At 43.1% G+C, this 23,307-nt stretch overlaps 1 protein-coding gene across 2 annotated transcripts; it reads right to left on the minus strand.

Annotated features, from left to right (window-relative positions):
• Positions 1–10,048: 10,048 nt before the first annotated feature.
• Positions 10,049–21,849, minus strand: LOC147892957 (putative sucrose-phosphate synthase 2). 2 transcript variants are annotated; one of them, XM_087387010.1, is made up of 14 exons: positions 21,188–21,844; positions 20,573–20,857; positions 20,149–20,238; positions 18,401–18,627; positions 14,720–14,783; positions 13,187–13,876; positions 12,934–13,068; positions 12,718–12,849; positions 12,414–12,590; positions 12,202–12,255; positions 12,019–12,081; positions 10,926–11,846; positions 10,695–10,822; positions 10,049–10,613 (listed from the first exon to the last, which is right to left on the minus strand). In XM_087387010.1, exons 2-14 carry the CDS (start codon positions 20,798–20,800, stop codon positions 10,340–10,342), a joined length of 3,183 nt encoding a protein of 1,060 aa, XP_087243136.1. In that variant the 5' UTR covers positions 20,801–20,857; positions 21,188–21,844; the 3' UTR covers positions 10,049–10,339. The 2 variants fall into 2 exon arrangements, with proteins under 2 accessions (XP_087243136.1, XP_087243137.1); XM_087387011.1 differs by having other exon boundaries at positions 10,356–10,613; positions 10,756–10,822; positions 21,188–21,849.
• Between the last annotated feature and the right edge of the window lie 1,458 nt (positions 21,850–23,307).

A 23,307-nucleotide genomic window follows, 5' to 3' on the forward strand; every position in this document is an offset into this window, starting at 1 on the left:
GACCCACGATCTTCATAGGGCACCTTGACTCCGAGTGCATGGAGGACGATGACCCATGGATGATGGACTTCACAAGGTGAAACCCTGGCCTTGGAAATGCATGAGACTTCCAAGGGGGAAGCTCTTATGAACTTTTGACCTTCCCAAGTGCCCTCGACATTTGCCAACTATGTGGTCCTATAAGTTCCACCTTACAGACCGATGCAAGGAGCATCCATGCAGATGCCTAGTGACCCACTTCCTCGTGGAGGCCGATAGTTTACTCTTGCAACTGCAGCCCCGATGTACAGGGGAGCATGCTTCACAACCCCAATGTCGATACCGTCAACCCAATGGATCCCACCACCAAGTCCAGGCTTGAGGCCACCTCTATGACCCATTAGGCCCACAACAGCACCGCCTCAACTAGCTTCCCAAATAGTCCTATCGAATGAGGCAACGTGCATCCTAGTGAATGCACTAGGAAGGGTGGCTGCCCCACCCCCGTCCTCACCCTGTTTCCAATAGGGATCACCAACCCCTCTAGGAGTCGACCCATAGCCATCTCCAAATTGATAACTAAATTTCTTGGGAAAGAAGATCCGGTCTCCCACGTGGAGCCGTTCGAGCAAATATGTGAAGCATTTGGTGCTCATGGAGATCTAGAAATGGTTAATGCTTTTGGCCTCTGTCTGGATGGCAAGGTAGGCCAATGGTATAGGGCCCTCAATTGTCGGGAAGAGAAAGTCAACTGGGAGGCGTTACAAAAATATTTCATTGTAGGGTTTGCCCCCAATAGTCATAAGTGGAGCCCGATTAATCAATTATATGACATGAAACAGAATGACAAGGAATCTATTCATCATGATTACATCGCTAAGATCAAACACCTCAATTCCTGCTGTGAACCACATGGGAGGATGAGCGACGAACGATTGTTGCCATGCTTTCTCATCGGATTGGCAAACCCAAAGCTGCATGACCACTTAATGGTTATGAATCCCACTTCCTTCAAAGTTTGTAGCAAAGTAGCCATTCATATAATTGATAATGTGATGGATAAGGTTGTCCAGGACAAAACTAAAACTCCATCCAAGGTATCACAAAGGTCTTCCAATACGGATCCTACCAAGAAGGAGAACAATGAACCTAAGGGTTTGGATATGAGCAAGTTGGCGTCCAACCTACTAAATCCGCCGGGCCAGCAGTGGAAGTCAGGAAACACCGAGTAATGCCCACTTGTATCCCATGGAGTACAATGTTTGGTTCAAGGTATGCAATGACAATCACCCTTCCAATGAGTGCCCCTGCCTTAGGGCAAGGCAAGCACTCTACTGTGTACACTGCTATAGATGGGGAAACCACGACACCTCCCAATGCCGATTTCCAAAGGTCCTCTCCCAACCGATCTATCAAATGAGACCCCCATTAGCCTTGAAGGCCCCTCCCAACCCGATGAATGCCTAAGGCACCCCTCTAGCCAATACAAGGCAATATAGAGCACAATAGGCTCCCTTACCCCACCACCTACACTTGGGTCCACAACCATCCCTACCTCATATAACTCCAGTCAACAACCAAGTATTGGTGGAGGAACTACCCAATGATTTGGAGGAGCCAGATCATGAGCACAAAAACCCTGAATATTACCCTTGCAAGGAGGGAAGTGGCATCATAAGTCACTACCTCTTACATGAGGATCAACATGTCGCAGTGTTCCAGATAGCACCCTTGGCGGCGCGGCGAGGGCAAGAAGCATGAACTCCGTGGCACAAAGGCCCCCGATCCAATGCTATACTTGCCAAGGTCCACACATGGCAAGTGAATGCATGTGTAAGGGCTCCGTAAACCCCCCCATGTCATGCTTTAAATGCCAAGGACCGCATTTTCTAAAGGACGTCGTTGCCTTAGCTCTATCCCCACGGGTCATCGCCATAACTCTATCTTGTCGGCCGTTTCTTTAACTCTATCCTACCGACTTTCTATCCTCACGGGTCATCGCCATAGCCCTATCCCACCAACCATTGCCTCAACTCTATCTCACCGACTTGCTATCCCCACGGGTCGTTGCATAGCTTTATCCCCACGGCCGTAGGGATAGCTCTGGGAACACAAAAATCAAGAGAAAGCACATGGAAATTGGGACCCCGAGAATCAAGAAATGATGAAATTTGCATGCAATTTGCATTGAAATAAACCCCATTTTGCAAAAAAATCATTGGGGTGCTGCCCCCGCACCCCGCCGAGATTCTGTCCCTAGACAAGGGGCTGTCACCCCTTGACCCCGCGTCGAGGTGGACTCAACCTAGAATCAGGGACTCCACTGTGCAAATGAACACATGATCTTGAGATCAGGAAGAGTTCTACAAGCTCATTCTAAGCCTAAAGACAGTGCCTCGAATACTATCTTGTCGACGTCCATACCTAGCTTAGCATCCTTAGGGTCAGTAAGCTCAAAAGGTGGTTCTCACTCATTGCAAGAACCACCACCAACTAAATTATCCAGCTCGGTAGATTCCATGAGTCAGGATAGAGACATGGGTGAACCCTCTAATGTTAGAGCCTTAGTGGCTCTGAACTCCATCCCCACTGATCTCCACTCTCCCACCCCATCTACAGCAGCAGCCACATTAAGGGAAACCTTTTCCAATATCATGGGAAGGTTTGGATTGACAGACCCAGTAGAGTGGCTGAACCCATTTGCTGGATAGGACTAGGGCAATGTCAGAGGCTCAAATGCTGTCCCAACCACTGATGTCAGAAGTAATATTCAGGGAGCCAAGTCCCACAATACCTGATGGCAATCAACCCCCGTCGTACCAATTCTTGGATGATAGACAATCCTATGGGGATGTATTTGGACCCATAGCCCCAAATGCTAGAGCAAAGGGGGTAGAGGAGAAACCTTGAAGGCCCACAATTAAGACACTCCATCTCAGAAGCCACTCACCATGCAAGCAGAGAACGAGAGCCTATGCACCTCTGGCCGCCCAGAGGAATCGACATTGGAAGACAGAGAGCAGCAGGAGTTCTCAATGTATCGGGAGGTCTCCGAACAACTCGCCATTTACACTCTCGCCCCACGCACCATCCCCCAAACAAATGCACTTTGACACACTCCGTGCACAAAACCTTATCTTCAACATAGAGGTTACCACCCCTCTTCTTCCCACCCACTCAAGACCATCCTCCGCCACAAACCCAATCATTGTTGCCCCATCCTTGCCATGTCCTATTTCTCCCTCTACCTTCATCCCACTAGTCTCTCACTCCTCCATCCTTCTGATCTTCAAACCCTCGCTGCCTTACCCCCCCATCCTGCTAAACTTCCAGGTGTGGTTCCGGGTAATCACAGAGTCCACAAACTATCCACAAGACGATGATGCAACTAGTGAAGCCCGATGAACTTAGCCCATGGGTCTGCACTCCCAATAGCCTCCAAGCCACCAACATCAACCAGATGTAGAGCTTTGGACGGGGGGCCTCCATAGTCCAAATTGAAGGGCACCTGGTTGCATACCGCTCCACCACTTACCATCCCCTCAAAATCATCATCTTGTATAACAAAGTGCTACAAGCTCTCCAGGACTCCCTCGAGTCCTTGGTTAGCAATTTTGAAACCATTCATGTAGCTTACCCCAAAGTTGTCACACCGAGGAGGAAGGGCGGGAAGCCATCACCATCTTTAACTCTACCGCCCCCCCTACCGATAGCCACCCCCTACACATCCTGCCCAACCGCCCCTGCAACCCACCAATCCCGTCCTGCCCCCTGCCTTGCACAAACCTCTTGAAATACTACTCTAGCACCTCCAACACAAGCTCCGCACAGCACGAGACCTCCCAGTCCATTTCCTCCAATGCTCCTATCGACCTTTTTGATGAGGCGCTCAACACGCTCTTGAAGCCAAAAAAATTTGTACCTACGTCCATCAATCCGTCACCCACCATTGGGACTACTGAGGAGGAACCTATGCAAAATGACGACAATGATGTCCCTCCAACACCCCCCTCATCCCACCTAAAGATATCCAATGGCGATCGGATCTGCATTCCTTCCAAGACCTACCTGACAGTGCTCTAATGCATCATTGGAAGGCTCAGCCCTCGAAGGGTCTTCCATCTCTACAAAATCATGGAAGTTCCCCCCTCACTCAATTCGTTACCCTGTCCTTCAATCACTAGCAGCAACAAACCCATCCGAAGTGCACACATGGCAGTTACCACCTAGCCCCCAACGCGCCCATTCCCCTCATCGACTCGAACTCCACGTTGTTCAACCCCATTGGCGCATCCCCTTTCTAAAGAAGGAGAAATTTTGGTGCTACTATTGCAGCGCACACCTCGAGCGACAGATCCATCCCCTTTACATGCCCAAGGAACGATGATGGCCACTTTCGAAAGCTCCAACAAAAGGATCAAAACATTATTTACAACTTCCCAAAGTACAATTTTCCCAAGGAAATGACTCAAGAGGGGTTTTACTTCTGACTGCATTCATTCAACGACACAAATGGCTCTATTTCAGACCCCACAGTGGTTGCAATGATCCACTTCAACTGCCTCATCCTCTTGCTACTCCGTGATCTCCTCACCCACAGTTGGCCCATTGACGACAAGCTCCATAATCTCAAAAATCAGATTGTCTTCAACCCCGACATCGGCCCCTCTTAGTGCCAGGACCTCTGCCTCTACCTTTGATTCCACAACCTCCATGGCCATCACATTCGCACCTTCGAGGACATGCATGCCACCTTCTTCTGAAAGTTCCGCTCTTATTTCACGTGGATGACCCCCCGCCAATTGGACCGCTACGCAGCCCTCCAAACAGTCCTCCCGTCCACCTACTCCAGCATGGCTGATCTGAGGACGGCTCAGCAACAATAGGAAGGGGGGCATGTTAACATCCACCATGGAGCATGATGACAGATCTGGCCAGATGGGTTTTGAGCCGCCAATGGCTCAACATCAAGCTGGCCCGATGGGGTTTGATCCACAAATGGCTGAACATCAATCTAGTCCTATGGGTTTTGAGCCTCAAATGGCTTAGGACAAAGGCAGGCGCCGTGATCATCCAAGTTGGCAAGGATAACACAAGAGCCATTTGGGCCCACTTATGATTTCCAATGGGAGGCCAAAGTGGGGTATGACATTTTCGTATAAGAATTTAGTGATTGTCCTCACATCCGACTTTGTTGTGGCCTTGGCTTCTACCCACTTGGTAAAATAATATGTGGCCACTATGATATAACATGCTTGGGTACCTTTTGTAGTTGTGGACTAATGGCACCTACAAAATCAATACCCCACTTCTTAAAGGGCTAGTCTGTAAGGGCTCCTGTCAAAGCCATGCAATCCTGACTCTGGGGGAAACTTATTAGCAGGGATCATAGCATTTAACAAACTCGGCAACATCTGCAAAGAGCGTTGGCCACCATAATCTAGCTTGCAATACCTTACAGGCCGTAAGGTCTCCAGCGAAGTGACTGCCTACAATACCCTAATGAGCTTTATCTAGAATCTCCACAAACTCATCCTCTCAGACATAGTGGTGCAATATGCTATTTTTCCCCAATCGGTAGAGCTGTTCAGCTATTAATTGATATGGGACCGCATCCTTGATAAGTTCCCTCGTCCTATCCTTGTTAAAGACCTTATCTTGAGGAAATCCATTGGCTAAGAAGTGTATGATCTCTTGCGCCCATTCCAAAACCAAATCAACCAAGAATATTGAGGCATCTGGAAGATCATCCTCCACCCCTATTGTTGGTTCTTCAGAATGCAGAGCATGTGATCATCCATGAAATGAGTACGTCCCTTCCTTAGTACGACGGTGAAATCAAACTCCAATAGGATGAGCATCCAGGATGAGCATCCATTGCGTGATGCGTCTAGTCATGCATGGCTTATTAACCAGATAAAGGAGAGCTTGGTGATCTACAAAGTAGACAAACTTGTTTGCCAACAAGTAATTCCTAAAAAATTTAACTGCATACACCATGGCAAGTCGTTCTTGCTTTGTAGTATAATTCATCTCTGCATCGTAGTTGGCGGCTTGTAAAATATATCGGGGAGTCCACGTTGAACTCACCTAGCTATGCCAACAGGCACCCTAATGCGAACTTTGATGCATGAATATGGACATGAAAGATCAAGTTCCAGTTAGGTGCACCAAAAATCAGGACTAATGCCAAGACTAGTTTGAGGGTCTCATAGGAAAGTTGGCATTCTTCTGTCATCAGTAGTTTTTACAAAGGGCAGGTAATCTTGGCATAGTTGTAGATGAATCTACGATAGTAACCCATGTGCCCAGTGAACCTTTGTATGCGCTTTGCAATTTTGGGTAGGGGTAATTCCAGGATAAGTTTTATCTTGTTATAATCCATGGAAATTCCATTCTTGGACACTACATGTCTAAGATAACCCCATGTTTCACCCAGAATTCGCATTTCAAGGGGTTGAGGGAGATCCAGTTGAGATGGCATCTTTTGAATACCAATCTCAGGTATTTTCAGGTGATTGTCCTAGTTGGAATGAACACAGAGGTCATCTAGGAAGACCTCTAGGAAGTCCCTCAGATATTCTGTGAAGGTTGTGATCATCAATTTTTGGAATGTCGCGGGAGCATTCGTGAGTCGAAGAGCATCAACTTGGAGGCATAGACTCCCCAATCTATGGCGAATGTGGTTTTATGATGATCTTGTGGTGTATCTAGAGAACCTATCTAAGAAGCTATAACTACGACTCTCTCCAACACATGCTCCATAAAGGGCAACAAGTAATGGTCTTTATGAGTCGTGGCGTTTACTTTTTTGAGATCCACACATACTCTGATCTTACCCTTGTTTTTAGGACTATAATGATGGGGATACCCAGTCTGTATGCTCGATCTCGTAAATGAATCCCACATCAATTTGTTTCTGTATCTCTTCCTGTACAATCGTTGCGTACTGTGGATTCATCGGTTAGGGTCTCTGCAACACTCATCTTATGTCATCCATCATAAGGATGGTGTCTTGTACGGCCTCGGGCGGCACACCCTTCATGTTCGCATACAAGCAAAGCAATATTGGAATTCATGCAATAGAGCGAGCAAGGCTTGTCCTAGCTCTGAGGACCTGTCCTAGCTCCGAGGTTAGGTCCTCAGCTATATAGATCAGTTTAGGATCTTTGCCTTCATTGGCAAGGTCTACTTCCTTAACCTTAACCGGTATTGGTTGCCTTGCTCCACTCACCGTTTAGCCTGCTCCAGAAGTATCGTGCGAACCTGGACCATTTAATCCTTGAAGTGCTTGGGGACTTGTGGTAGATCAGTTTCCTTTCCTCATTGTCTCCACGTCTTTTGAGATAGGTTGCTTCTCCTTCCAGGAAGTCTGCTCTTGAAGCTTTGGATGAAAACTCGTGGTGTGCTATAACAGGACCCACATATCTCAATCAGTGAATATCTGTCTCCACCCTCCGTACCCCTTGATCATCCGCAGGTGTCCTCAAGATGTTTATCACGTTTAGAGGAACTACAATCCCTAGCACCTTGGGATCATAGGCCGCCATTTTTGTTCCTGTCTTTTCAACCGCGTTCTATGGTCGCTAGGACATCCATCCAGTTCTGAGAGAATTTGAGTTCTAGCAGTGGAGCATACCAGCGTTCTCTCCTAGGTCCTTCTCGTTACAATCTTGGAACACATTAATGGAGGCGGTTCTTTGCGTAATGTCCAACTCGCCGGCAAATAAGGTTCTGGTCATGGGGTGGGCTTTCCATGTCTGTAGGTCGACCCTCACAATCTGCTCGTCCTTGCACAAATAGATTCTATTAGAGGCCCAGTTGTGAACCAGACCTAAAATTTAATGGTCTCCCTAAGATGACATCATAGCCATCTGGCTGCAAGTGGAAATCCATCACCACAAGCCAAACACAGTAGGTAAGACCGAAGGTCTTGATCTTTCCCATTGACTAAGCTGTCGCACCATCAGCTAATTTCACAATCAGGTTGGTGCTTTCCATTTCAGGATTTTTCCATTTAGTCGAGCACTATTTAGTGACAATGTTGACACCCACTTCTCCATCCAGTATTGTTGTGGCCTTTTTATTTTAGCAAGTAATCGGGAGTATAGCATTTGTATTATCACTCTCGAAGTTGCCCGTATGGGACACCTTAGATGGAGCTGCAAACAACTTTTCCAGTTGCACCTTATCCTTAATGTTGCACAACAGTCTTGCTACACAACTCAAACAATGTGGGATTTTGGGTAAACAAATGATCATGCAACTTGGCATCCCTTAACCCAATGAGGAAGCATGGTAATAGCCGCTCATTACCCATTCTCTCATGAGGCTCACAACAGGAATTTATATGTTTAATCCTTGCAATGTATTCCCATAAGGTTTCGTGCTCCTTTTGCTTAACCTCATACAATTGGTTAATCGGACTTCGTTTTGGGCCAGTGGGAGCAAATCCCACTATAAAGGCCTTCCTTAACGTCTCCAGTTGATTTTCTCCTCCGCTCCTAAGGCCCTGTACCATTGGCCTACCTCACCATCGAGGCTTGGGCCAAATGTGTTCACTTTGTTTAGGTTACCAATATCCCCAAAGGTCTCGCAAATTTGCTCGAATCTTTCAACAGGAGATACATGATCTCCTTCTCCTAAGAACTTAGTTATGAACTTGGAGATGGTGACCGGACAGCTTCGTGAAGCATTAGCTTCCATCTAGGAAGCTCCAATGAGTGATAATTTTAAGTTTTCTTATGGAAACTTATTTTTCATTATTCATATGCTAGGGAGAAATTTAGTAGATGGGTGATTGCTATCGTCCGTGCAACTATGACAAAGAAAATGTCTATCATTAATTCTTGGGTCGAGTTTCTACATGACTCTGCTGTAGATCCAGAATGCTAGACTCCAAGGAAACGGAGTGTCTTTGGTCATGTGTGTAGAATGTTCATGTGTGGCAGATTTTAGGGATGCAGTGCTTCTGTCTATTTGGATAACTCGAAATCAAGTAATTTGTGCCGCTAATTCTCAACTAGTTTTTAATGGAGTGAGTTTGGTCCAAGCTAAATTGGCTTTTGCTTTGATAACTTGTGTTTTAGTTATAAAACGAGAGACACTAGGAGATTGCTAGGGAGTCTTTGCTGGCGATCATTGCTCAATTGTATATCTTTGATCCTGCCCTCTCTATTGTGCTCTTGTATGGACCTTGTCCTTTGTTTTTGTCTATGCAAGCTAGATAATGAAATATGTTAGTAACCTTAGGGCCATTTTCAATGTAGTTTGTCAATGCTACACTGCATAACTCCACATGGCTAGCATTAGTGCCCTTCTAGAAATGCATTTGAATGCTTGGCTCATGCTAGCTCGTCTACTTATGCATGCATTTGGTCTCACACTTCCTTCTACATGACTTCCCACCAAACAAAACGAAATTGAAGTAACAGTTGATCAGGGTTGTGAGAGGGCCAATCACCTCATAGATTTGATGACCTTCACTCCTTTTGTACCTATGAGTATGTATATTTTCACCCACTGAAAGGGAACAGGACTGGGTTGCACATGCATGAAGCCAAGGCCATGTGAGTTAGTGCCAGGTTTGCCCATGTGGATCATAGGGAAAAGCTTCTACCTAAGTGGGCAAACCATTTTTCATTTGGTGCTCAGCGACATCCACACATGCTTGTGCCATCCATTTCTATTCCCGTATTACAAATTTTGGCATGAGAACCGGTAATGACGCCATGAACTGTGCTAGCTACTTTGTTCGCATATCTGCGAGTTCTTCAATGAGAGATTTTATTTGCATATGGACCAAAGATTGCATATGAGTTGGTAATGTATTTCTAATTGTGCTGTCTATCATGAGCTAGATTTATAACATTTCCTCACTGTTTATACTTGCTTAATTGTGCGGTGTGAAAGTTGAGATTTGGGGCATGCTACTTGCTCTATGGCACTTGAGTTTCTGAAATGAATAGAAGACAACATTTTATCATTACAAACAAAACAAATTCTTATTTTAATTCTTGATGAAAGAATTTCTAACAAAAGTGTGTGAAGGTTTCATGAGAAAGTGAACAAGATTTAATCTAACCAACAGCCAAATATCATGGCACGGTTGAAATTGAAGGCTTACAAGTGGTAAATATTCAGTGATAGCTCCTATTTATAAACTGATTTACAAATATGTGAATAATATGCACAAGGAAGCTTCAGCCAACAAGCTAAAAGAATCTCCTCGTATTTACAATCTATTCTCTTTCTGTAATAGTGGCTGCGAAAATCAACTTGCTAGGATTCTAAATAGGTGGTCACAAAAGGCGGTCTCATCTAGGGCAGCACGAGAGGGAAAAAAGCTGAAATGATGCTTTCATGCAACAAGCCTTTTAAATGCATTCTGTATCATTTCTGAGCTGAAATCCGATTCGGTCGTCATGATGTTTGGGCTTTCAGATGGGACCATGTCTTCCTTATGGTAACTTCCACTGCCACGAAGAAGCCTCTCTGAGCCAGCATCTACAGATCCCTTTAAAATAATTGTTTTATGTAAGCCTGAGAGTAGCTTGTCATAGTCAGAATCACCAGTCTCACCCACAAATACAAACATGTTGCTAATATCTGTCCCCCACCGTACAAATAAATACCTGCAACAAGGCAACACTCATCAAGAGGGAGAAAATACTTGTGACCTTCTGCACAATTCAAATATCTTTGAGATAACATACCTAAGAGCCTGTGTTCGAGAAGCAAACAGAGGCAGAATATACAACTGTGATTCATTCTTACAGTAGAGCACATGACACCTTAATCCGCGCATCCTTAAATTTTTGCGCAGCTCGTCAACTCTAAGAGCCTGTCAAATGTAAAACTTCTATAAGCACGAAAAAGTAACAGCATATCCACATCATTGTGATATGATGATATAGTACAGAGACCGTTTAAAATGATTTACTTACCCGGGATTGATCATTGATCTTGTATGCAAGACGGTGTTCGTTTGTACAGGCTTCATCCTGCATGATAGCTGGGGTTTCTATGCCTGTAACCTTGTCTCCATCACAAAACAGGATTTTAGCCATAGACTTTCGTAAGCCCTCTCCACCCCATCGATAATCAATGTGTGCAGCATAGTCTTTGTCAGTGCAAAAATGGACTTTTGACAAAACGGAAGCATTTTCTGCATACACATCTGGATAATGTATTTCACTGCCACTTCCACATATCAATGCATCAAAATCATGCAGTCGTATTCCTCCAAGGTTGAAAAGATCAATGGTTTCTGACAACGTCATGGCAGTAGAGAGGATAAATCCAGGTGAATGCATGGATGGCTCATTTTGAACTGATGTAGTTATCTCTTTGATAGCTTCAATCATTTTTGAGCTGGGCTGTCCATTTGAGTTATAGGAGTCGATGGAAATCACAAATAACTGTTTCATCTTTCGCCGCAATGTTACATTACTGAATACTGGCTCTTGCTTGAAAGTGTCAGAAGACTTCTGACTGACACTTCCATTCTCTTTTTCCCCACTTAGCAATTGTCTCTGAGACTCCAAATTTCCAGATCCATTGCCCAGTGATTTGTCATCTATTGAGAGGTGTGTGTGGACATCTTTCAAAGAGTCCCTCTGGAATTCTTCATCTACTTGCTGATGATCAAGAATAGCAGTATCCTTCCATTTAGGATGTCGCATTCTGCACTGTGTAATGCGAGCCAGGTAAATACGACAGTGTTGTGGCCAGGAGTAATAATTAATATTCTGCATCCCATTACGGCGACATTCTGTCCAGAGACTCCTATCAGACACAAGCTTCAATAAAGCTTCAGCAATAGCCTTTTGATCGTGAGGATCTACCAACAACCCATTTTTAAGTGCCTGCAAGAAAATGATAATCACAGGCATGAACACAAAGCTTCATCCAAGAAGTAAAATGACTTCCTTTAAGAAATATATATTTGACTAACTGTTGATGCATGTATAGGTATGTATTTGTCATGGATGAAGAATACACTTGTCTATGGCAAATAATTTCAATGCACTAACTTACTTTGTGGATGTCAACTGGCCCCCCATTCTTTGTTGCAACTGTAGGTACACCATGGGCAGCTGCCTGTCCCAGATAACATCAACACCTTATTTATTCAGAACGAAAAATTTTCTCGGGAGCATGGATCTGCAAGATTCTCCAACCAAACTGTACAAAAAGCTAGGTGTGACACCAAATCAATACCTCGATGAGAGTAAGACCAAATGGTTCCACCAAAGCTGGGTTGATAAATACCCCCTGTTAAACATAGCATCACATGTGAGTAGTTACTCAATTCACAATTAGTCGAATGACCTCTCTTTCCTACATATGGAACAGAGCCTCATGAGGTCAAACCATATAATGATTTCAGGTGCTAACATCTGTTCACCTGTAAATGAGGCTAAAACATTTACCTTTGTTCTTGCTGCAAGGCGATAGATATTGGGAACATCAGACTGCTTATGATGCTTTGGATAAGCTACTTGTCCGTAGAGATTGTACTTGTCTATGAGCTTCAGGATTGTTGTAAGAATACTCGCATTTCCTCCAGTCATCTCATCGATGTCATCTCGATTTCCCATGATAAGAACCTGAAATTTCAAGGACGGGTATGATTTCCCGTAACTCTTTTCAATAAGCACCACATGAGATTTGACATAAGTGAGGAAGTACCTGCAGAGAAAATGATTCATGCAAACCAGACAAGAGGATTCTCACCATATTAGCCAATTCTCTCAATGGACGACACTCCCCAAATGCCTTCACTAAAGTTGTTAAGTTCTTTTTTGGGTCTGGTCGAGCAAGAGCTAAAATAATGGGCTTGTGTGGGTTGCTGAAAAAACGTTTGATCTGCACACACAAAAATTCTTGAGAGTACCGCACAAATAGAAAATTCTAGGAGCACCATATATTCTACATTATGAATTGAGCTACCTCTGCCCATATCGAAGGTTCGGGCTTTGGTGACATTGGTTCACTGGACAAGGCCCCCGAGTCTGTATCACCCTCTCCAAACTCACCAGCATCTGCAGAAACCACATTACTGAAATCCATTCCAGGAGGTATGACCTGCAAGAGCAAACTTTGCATTAAAATGGGAAGGCACACTTCTGAAATTTGCATAACTTGGAAGTTGCAACTGGAGTGGGGCTTGTTTACAACACCAGTAAACTATCATATCACTTACCACCATTCGTGGCATGTATCGTCCGTGACAGCTCATTCCTTGCTTAGATCTAGCTCTCAAGACTCTTTCAAGGTTGACATCAAAACCATCATACAAACCCCATTGTTCCTCTATCTCCTGCCTTGTGCTTGTAATAACAAGCTCAGCAGCATCAAGTGAGAGCTCTTCTCCCTCAATGCGCCGCATGATTCTGTAAGTACTATTTATATCTTCCTTGGATTGGCGGCCCTGTTTCAAAAGCTGTTCCAATTTGTTGCGGCCAAGAGAGTGCCCAGTCAAAACCATGGGCACATTCAAGGCACCTGAGAGTAAAGATGCTGAGTTGCCAGCATCTGCATAATGCCCATGAATAACATGAGGCCAAACATACCGATCTCCTGCATTGATCTGTTCTCCAAGGGGCCTAGCCATATGGAGAACATGAGCTAAAGCACCATCAACAAATTCTTGAATGTAAGGCCACAGACGCTCTTTGGAAATATATTTATCCCGTGGTCCACATGGAATCCGAATAATGTATGCACCGCTACTTTCCCCAGCATCCTCTGTCTCTCCATGGGTAAGCATCTCTGTTGGTTCCCCATAGCTCCAATCAACCTCAGGTGAACAAATTTGACGAGTCAACAAGTCTACCCGATAAACTTCTGGCATCATAGAGAGGGCCCTTGCCAGTTCCACAACATACTTGACCTGCAAAATGAGGCAATATTTTGAATCATTTTGCTGCATTGTTTCTTACTTTTCCAGTGACAAAAAATAGACATGCACATAGGTATGATTGTCCATATTTGCATGCATTCTATGTACCTACACACATGCATACATACTTTTGTGTGTGTGTTGAGGGGGGGGGGATAATGCACACCTATACATGCATTTGTGTTACATTGCAAGATGACCTCTTTTGATCAAAATCCCTTGAAAGTAAAAATACAGATATGGATAACATATAGCTAGACACATGCCTCTAAAATGCTCACACGAGGGATTAATTAATAGAGGAATGAGTGAGGTGGTGTTTATTTTTGGCACTATCCTTGCTTTTTTTGGAGAGAAGAGACAAGCTCACTGGTAGAGGACAATACTGCAGGATATCAGATGTGTTTGGATATCGTATTCATGGATGGTTTTTTCAGGTTAGTTTCCTAAAGAAGAGATTTTTATATTGTTGTCAAAAGTTTGCATGCCCTAATTTTGAAACATTCATCAGGATTTGTATCTTTTACTTCGAATTTCAAAAGAAAACATATAAAAGCGTACTATGTTCTATCAATGTTGTGAAACTAAAGAAATCAACTCGATAGGATTTCATATTCATATATAAGTATAGCTTTCATAAAAACATCCATAATCGTATTTCTAGAGAGAGGTCAAATTAAATCTCTCTCTCTCTCTCTCTCTCTCTCTCTCTCTCTCTCTCACACACACACACACACACACACTTTTTTTGTGTGGAATTTCTCTCTCACACACACATGCACATGCACACGCACACGTACGCACACACTGTTTAAAATTCAATTCAATGCCTACCTGGCCACCTGTGTCTGAGTCCCTACCAAGCTCCATGTTGTAGCCTCGCACAAGGCCGTGTAAACTGGACAAGTAGCCAAAATTTGATATCAATGCAAAAGGTTTTCTCATAAACGTCTCCTGAAAGTAAATAACTTGTTGTTGTCCAAATAATTTGATCCTAGCATGTCAAAAGAGACTGCAATCCAATTAACTTAATTCATATAATCTTCAAACCTAAATCGAGTTGATAATCACACAACAAGACGAATGAAAGGTATGTAAAATGAATTCTAAGACATTCAATAACAATCAGGCAACAGTTGCAGACGCAGGATAGAACAAAATTGTTCATATACCTGGATGAATCCAGGAACATTCCCAAACTCATCCTCTAAAAACACAACATAGTGCACTTTCAATCTCCCCATAGTCACTCATAAGATTGAAAACCATAAACTCCATCACGCATAGCAAGGACTAGCTACTATGACATCCCCACTAATGTCATCAGTGCCCAACAGTGAGAGTAGACCATAGTATAAAACTATGCTCTCACACATACAAATCCACACACTCACACATACTTGAGCATCCATTTATACAAGGTCTTCGTACTGAGTTTCTGTCGGCACTCCGGAGGTGAAGGGCAAACTCAGCCATGACGAAGGCTAGTGAGATCGTTTAGACTTCACAAGCAATTGTAGCTTGAATGAAGAGATTTGGACTACTTTTTTATAAGCAGTATGTGTGGGTGTGTGGATTTATATGTGTGAGAGCATACTTTTATACTATGGTCTACCCCCACTATTGGGCGCTGATGATGTCCGTGGGGATGTCATAGTAGCTAGTCCCTGCTCTGCGTTATGGAGTTTATGGTTTTCAATCTTATGAGTGACTATCGTGAGATTGAAACTGCACTATGTTGTGTTTTTAGAGGATGAGTTTGGGAATGTTCCTGGATTCATCTAGGTATATGCTTCTGCCGTATTAGCGGACATGCAAATTTCACCTTGTGAAGTTTTCGTCCAAGTTGTGGCCTGCTGGTATTGCAATAATTCTTTCTATCTTAAATGGTGCATTGCCCTATCAGCTAGATTTAGATTTAGATGCTCATTTGGGAGAGACTAAAATGAAATCGTTTAGACTTCATAAGCAGTTGTAGCTCGAATGAAGACATTTGGACTACTTTTTGGTTAGCCTTCTCTTTAACGAGCATCTAAATCTAAATCTAGCTGATAGGGCAACACACCATTTAAGATAGAAAGACTTATTGCAATACCAGCAGGCCACAACTTGGACGAAAACTTCACAAGGTGAAATTTGCATGTCCGCTAATACGGCAGAAGCATATACCTAGATGAATCCAGGAACATTCCCAAACTCATCCTCTAAAAACACAACATAGTGCAGTTTCAATCTCACGATAGTCACTCATAAGATTGAAAACCATAAACTCCACCATCCATAGCAGGGACTAGCTACTATGACATCCCCACTAACATCATCAGCACCCAACAGTGAGGGTAGACCATAGTATAAAAGTATGCTCTCACACATACAAATCCACACACCCACACATACTTGAGCATCCATTTATACAAGGTCTTCGTACTGAGTTTCTGTCAGCACTCCAGAGGTGAAGGGCAAACTCAGCCATGACGAAGGCTAGCACTAAAGGAGAAGGCTAATCAAAAAGTAGTCCAAATCTCTTCATTCAAGCTACAACTTCTTGTGAAGTCTAAACGATTTCATTTTAGTCTCTCCCAAATGAGCATCTAAATCTAAATCTAGCTGATAGGGCAACACACCATTTAAGATAGAAAGAATTATTGCAATACCAGCAGGCCACAACTTGGACGAAAACTTCACAAGGTGAAATTTGCATGTCCGCTAATACGGCAGAAGCATATACCTAGATGAATCCAAGAACATTCCCAAACTCATCCTCTAAAAACACAACATAGTGCAGTTTCAATCTCATGATAGTCACTTATAAGATTGAATATATATACCTTTGTAAGACTACAATAAGTCTAATCATACAAATTTAGATTTTTTGTTATTCTAAAGATAAAAAATCTACACATAAAATAAAAGAGAAAATAAAAGAGAATATGAAAGAGAAGAAAAAAGAGGTAAACAAAAACTTTTATAAAAAACAAAAGGAAGACATACTTAGCAAGCAAAGCAACACTTATGTCATCAATCAGTGCCTAAGCATAAGCAGCTATACTGGGTTTCTAAAGACCCGTAGAGTCTCATAAGATTGAAAACCATAAACTCCATCATGCATAGCAGGGACTAGCTACTATGATACCCCCACTGACGTCATCAGCGCCCAACAGTGGGGGCAGACCATAGTATAAAAGTATGCTCTCACACATACAAATCCACACACCCACACATACTTGAACATCCATTTAAACAAGGTCTTCGTACTGAGTTTCCGTCGGCACTCCGGAGGTGAAGGGCAAACTCAGCCATGACGAAGGCTAGCACTAAAGGAGAAGGCTAATCAAAAAGTAGTCCAAATCTCTTCATTCAAGCTACAACTGCTTGTGAAGTCTAAACGATTTTATTTTAGTCTCTCCCAAATGAGCATCTAAATCTAAATCTAGCTGATAGGGCAACACACCATTTAAGATAGAAAGAATTATTGCAATACCAGCAAGCCGCAACTTGGACGAAAACTTCACAAGGTGAAATTTGCATGTCCGCTAATACCGCAGAAGCATATACCTAGATGAATCCAAGAACATTCCCAAACTCATCCTCTAAAAACACAACATAGTACAGTTTCAATCTCACGATAGTCACTCATAAGATTGAATATATATACCTTTGTAAGACTACAATAAGTCTAATCATACAAATTTAGATTTTTTGTTGTTCTAAAGATAAAAATTCTACACAAAAAATAAAAGAGAAAATAAAAGAGAATATGAAAGAGAAGAAAAAAGAGGTAAACAAAAACTTTTATCAAAAACAAAAGGAAGACATACTTAGCAAGCAAAGCAACACTTATGTCGTCAATCAGTGCCCAAGCATAAGCAGCTATACTGGGTTTCTAAAGACCCGCAGAGTCTCATAAGATTGAAAACCATAAACTCCATCACGCATAGCGGGGAGTAGCTACTATGATACCCCCACTGACATCATCAGCGCCCAACAGTGGGGGTAGACCATAGTATAAAAGTATGCACAAATCCACACACCCACACATACTTGAGCATCCATTTAAACAAGGTCTTTGTACTGAGTTTCCGTTGGCACTCCGGAGGTGAAGGGCAAACTCAGCCATGACGAAGGCTAGCACTAAAGGAGAAGGCTAATCAAAAAGTAGTCCAAATCTCTTCATTCAAGCTACAACTGCTTGTGAAGTCTAAACGATTTCATTTTAGTCTCTCCCAAACGAGCATCTAAATCTAAATCTAGCTGATAGGGCAACGCACCATTTAAGATAGAAAGAATTATTGCAATAGCAGCAGGCCGCGACTTGGACGAAAACTTCACAAGGTGAAATTTGCATGTCCGCTAATATGGCAGAAGCATATACCTAGAAGCAAAATATCTTCCGTTCTGATAACACTTGTCTTCACCTTTTTTAGGATCTCCTACTACCAAACCTAAATTTTCACATTATTTCCAAGGAATCATGGTCAAAGAGTAGCTCAATTTCCAATGGTACTGAAGCAATACCTTATCAATACTATGTACAAGCATTTCTTTTTCTGTGGTTGTTGCTGAATAAACATCTCAAAATCTGAATAGTTTCTGGATATCTTGGGTTCCTTTGTTTTGACTTTAAAGGCTTGATCTGACTTTTCTCCATCAGAGAATTCTGATAGTTCCTTTGTGGCATCTCTGTGACCCTTCTCCCTTTCATAGTGACGTCGTGCCAATCTCTGTGCATCGTCCCATTCAATCTGCAACAAATACACTATAAGAAATGCGTGGAACATTCCAAAACCAATCCGAACAGAGCCTCACTTGGAGGTCACAGATTAGAATCTTAATGACAGAACAACAGGGAAAAAGCCTCTCTCTTCTTTAGATACTACATTGTAAGGGCTAACATTAAAGATCCTTCTTGAGAACAGGCACTGCCTTATTTTGTTCACCTGATGCTTGTGATCGAAGAAGAAGTTAAAGGCAAGAAATCTCATCATCTCTCTCTCCTCCCCCCCACCGCCCAAAACACCCAAGAGAAAACCCCAAAAGAAGCTGGTTAGAACAAGACCATGTTGCAGGTGAGAACTGTAAAACAGAAGCATGGGGGAACTCCATATCTAGCTTTTTTGTTAAGTGGCTGTGTCTTGCTAATCTAATATTTGCGATTGTAGAGCTTTCCAAATTGAAGTACAAACCAAAAGAGATGAATAGTACTGGTCATGGTCGTGCGCTGGCATATGTATGTGTGAATACTCTTTCTCTCTCCCTTCCGCCCCCGCCCCCCCCAAAAAAAAAAACAAAGAGGGAAGCCAAAGGCAAAAGAGTGTATGAAGTGATTCTTCAACAGCATAATTCCATTTGCCTAGTAGAGAAATTCAGAGGTGGATCCACACCTTAAGAAGAAACCCAGAGTGGCAGAATTCTAGCCACTGGTTGAATTATAAGTATCCAATGTTACTCGAAAACGTGTTACTCCATGAACATATAATAGAATCGTACAAAAGTGCAGCCTTAATAAACCATTCAAGGCTCCTAATAATGGGATCATTGTTCTTTGAAAAAAAAAAAACAATGGGATCATTGTTTCCTACATAGTATTTGTCCTCATGAGGAAATAGCATACAGTTGATCAGGACTAGAGATCATGGCTTTCACACAATTCCTAGACTTAATAATTCGCAGCAGCAGTTAGTCAGCACAGGAAAGTGGAACATGTCCAACCTTGCGCGTTACAATCAAAATGGCCCATAGAGATAATTAGATAACATTTTCTCAACTTTTCCTGATTGCTTTCTTTGTGAAAATGTATTTTCTATGACATTTTATTTCCAGTCGTCGTATTACAGGCAAGGTACTTTCAAGGGCTATATGTGCGTTAGTTTTGGACGAAAATTCAGAAAGCCCAACTCTGGCAATGTAAGTATAAAGGTTGGCCTTGAACGTTCAAAATGACTTTTAGCGACAGACCAGACGGAGGAGAACATTCATAGGAAGAAGAGCCGTTCATAGCGGTAAAGCACCGCTTTACGATCACGCCTAAAACGACGGAATTACCATGCCTCGATATTACTTCGCCCACATTGCTTTCTTCGTCGCGTTGCTATCGAAACACATTGCAAATCAGCGGCACGGCAAAACGATTCCAAAATTGATTCATATACCAGAATAGATTACGACTCCATCACTTATTCTCATTAGTGGTGCAAGAACACTCATGGGCTTCAGGAGAGAGAGATAGACAGGAGGGGGTTTTGAATCGCGGAAAGCGAACGCACCTGTTTCTTCTTACGACTTAAATGCCATATTCTCCAACATAAATTCTCCAGTCTGTTGTTACGTTCTTGCGCATTTCTCATGGCAATAGTCTGCAAAACAATGACACTCTTAGCGCTAAAGATTGATCCATCGAAATTTCTGCGCGACGGTTCCGAGTAATGGATGGAAGCAATCGACCACCCGGACGTTTCTTGAAACGAAGCACACTCCCACTAGAGATAGCAATCTGCTAATCCCACACGGCAATGGTCGCAATTCAATTCAACGTACAGAGTCGAAATTGAGCCAACGTGCAGCAAAATCAATCGTTAACCAGAGAGTCCGTCGAAATTGGAATTCCATAAAATAGAAAGGAACTCACACCAACCCAACTCGACAGCTTTCTTTCTTTCGACAATCCGAGAGGCTTTGCTGTTCAAGTACCTTAACCCATGTGCGATGGATATCGGTTTCATCATAGCTAGATATGACCTCTTCCACAAAGAATCTGGATGGATTGAAACTGCCTCTATCGGTAATGGGAACCGGAGGGTGACGATTCTCGATTACACTGCCCCTTTCTCTGAAGCCCTGTGCGCGGTGCTTCGCGATAACAGCTCCCGCGTCGAGGATGGCTTCGAGATATCCGTTTATCCACTCGTTTCCATCCATGGTCGCTGTGGACGGTTTCGTATCTGCGATTGGAGCAATGGCGACGTGCGAAGGTAACTGCAATCAAGGAAGAGGAGGTAAGGAAGCAATCGGGCAAAGAACGGAGGGGGAACAATGATGTTTCGTATTGAAGGGGCTCTCGGGAGGTGACGGGAGGGGGGAGAAGCAAACCCAAGAAGGGATAGCTGCCAAGATATGCGTCCAAAACCGAAAAAGCTGATTAAAAAGCGAGAGCAGAAAGGATTAGGAGGAAGAAAGGAGGAGAGAGCGCCTTTGAAATGGAAGGAACAAGGGAAAGCAACGAGTCTGGAAGAGGCTTGAGAGGGGGTGAATAGCCGAAAGAGCACAGAACAAGAATGGATGAAGAGGGAGAGGGAAGATAGGTACCTTTGTGAAGAAGATGAGCACCTTGTGAAGAAGGTGATGGAATTGGAAGCAAACAGTGAGGAGAAGGGGGGTGAAAGGAGAAAAGCAGGAAGAGATACAGAGAGACAGAGAAACAGAGAAGGCTGATGAGGCACACAGATACAAACCAAGAGAGACAACAGAAATACACACACAGATACAAACCCAGAGAGACAACAGAAACACACACACCGATACAAATCCACAGAGACAACAGAAACACACACACAGATACACAGACAGACACAGAGAGAGAGAGAGAGAGAGAGAGAGAGAGAGAGAGAGAGAGATAGAGAAGCTTAAGTTGATGAGCAACTCATTCTACTCAATCCTACTTTGGCCCTCACAAACTGCAAGATGCAGGAATGAAGACATCTTTGTTGTTGTGATATATAACGTTGCTCTTGTTGTTGTTGTTGTTGGAGTAGTAGAGCAGTTAATGATGAAGAAGAAGAAGAAGAAGGAGGAGGAGGGGAAGAAAAATGATTGATGAGGATGATGAAGATGAAGAAGAACAAGATGAGGAGGAAAAAAGAGCAAAGTGAAAGTGAGTGAGTGAGTGTGTGTGTGTGTGTGTGTGTGAGAGCTCTCTCTCTTTTCTTTTCTTTTTGGAGGGGGTTGATGAGAATGGATGGCTGCTACGTTCTCTACTCTCTCTTTCTCTCTCTCTTTCCTTCCTTTCAATCCTTCCTATATATATATATATATATATATTATATATATATATATATATATTATTATATTATATATATATACATATGACCACCCTCCTCCTTTCACCTTTTCACTTCTCCTCCTCCTCCTCACCATCTTCTCTTTATATATATTTCCACCCCCCCCCCCCCCCTTCACCTTCTCCCTCGCCCATCGTGCGCTACCGGAAAACCTTTCCTCCCACCCCAATCGGCATACTTACTCTCTCCACCTCCGCTCGTTTTTGCCATCTCAAAACATATACACGTTTGCCGGTTTGAGCACCGACTTCGCCCCAAAAATCTCAACCGGTATTCTGCACACAAGGGGAGATCTTAGCCAGGCTCCTGCTGCTTCTTTTTTCAGGTTCAACTATGCAAAATATACTAAAGGCCTGGTTTGTCCTAGCACTTCTCGCATAGCCTACTCCAAAGACTCAGCATGCTCCCACCAACTTCCTATGCTTGAAAATTATTATTTTTCAGACAAGGCCATATTTGTGGGTGCTCCCCTCCCACTACACCACCCTTTTGTGGTGCTCTACAACAGGTACACAAATCGCAAAAATCAAAGATCGGGCAACTTTCATTCCCTTTAACTCTCCACTTCACTCCTCACCTTGTTATCCCCACTCTAACACTCTTGTTCCAACAAACTACAGTTAAGCTCCACACACCCATTCTAACTTTGGTGAATAGCAATTGCTATATTTGGTTCATTGCATTTCATGTTGCAATGCATGCTCTTACAAACTTTGTGCCCAGCTTTTGAGTGTAGTTGCTTGCCTTCCGTGGTACAAAAAAGGGCGATGCTTCTAACACCCCATGCGCCCTATGAATAAAGAAGAAAAAGGAGAAAACTAGAATAGTCCAATTCCACCTATGAAAGAAATTGGACAAAGAACAACAAGGATAATAACTCTTATGAAAAAATTTCACCCATAATGTCCCATTGTGCATGCTAGGTTCCAACCCTCCTTGGACACTCTCAAGAGTTAAGAGTTCTTTGCAAATATTTTATTTTATTCTTTTAAAGGAGAATATATGTCCTTGGATTTTCTCTATGAGTATATTTCACCCACCTTACAACATATTCATTCACATATTCCATAATCTCCCCAAATTATTTCCCTAGCTCTTCCCCCCCACCTTTCTCTTTTTGAGATTTCCTTTAGTCACGTGATAAAGCGACTTTTCAATTCTACCTTCCATTATTATTAACCCCATATTTCCCCCCTCCCTCCCAAACAAACACACACATAGCACACTCTATTGAGTAAAAACAACCCACACCAACCATCACTGGCTCTAATTTACTAGTATCCCCACAAAAAACGATAGGCCAATCTAGAAATCATCCATTGCATTAGCCTTTTCTCCCCGGCATTCAATGCTCATGAATAATTGATA

The sequence above is a fragment of the Dipteris shenzhenensis genome, chromosome 16, assembly GCF_047967505.1.
Source record: "Dipteris shenzhenensis isolate YYH24624 ecotype China chromosome 16, Dip_SZ_1.0, whole genome shotgun sequence".
In the NCBI taxonomy this organism is placed as follows: Eukaryota; Viridiplantae; Streptophyta; class Polypodiopsida; order Gleicheniales; family Dipteridaceae; genus Dipteris; species Dipteris shenzhenensis.

Coding starts and splice junctions, on each gene's coding strand:
- LOC147892957 (XM_087387010.1), bottom strand. CDS start 20,800: ATGGATGGAAACGAGTGGATAAACGGATATCTCGAAGCCATCCTCGAC. Junction 12,082..12,201: donor TTGGTCTTACTCTCATCGAG/GTATTGATTTGG, acceptor TATCTGGGACAG/GCAGCTGCCCATGGTGTACC. Junction 10,614..10,694: donor TCTCGAACACAGGCTCTTAG/GTATGTTATCTC, acceptor GCCTTGTTGCAG/GTATTTATTTGTACGGTGGG.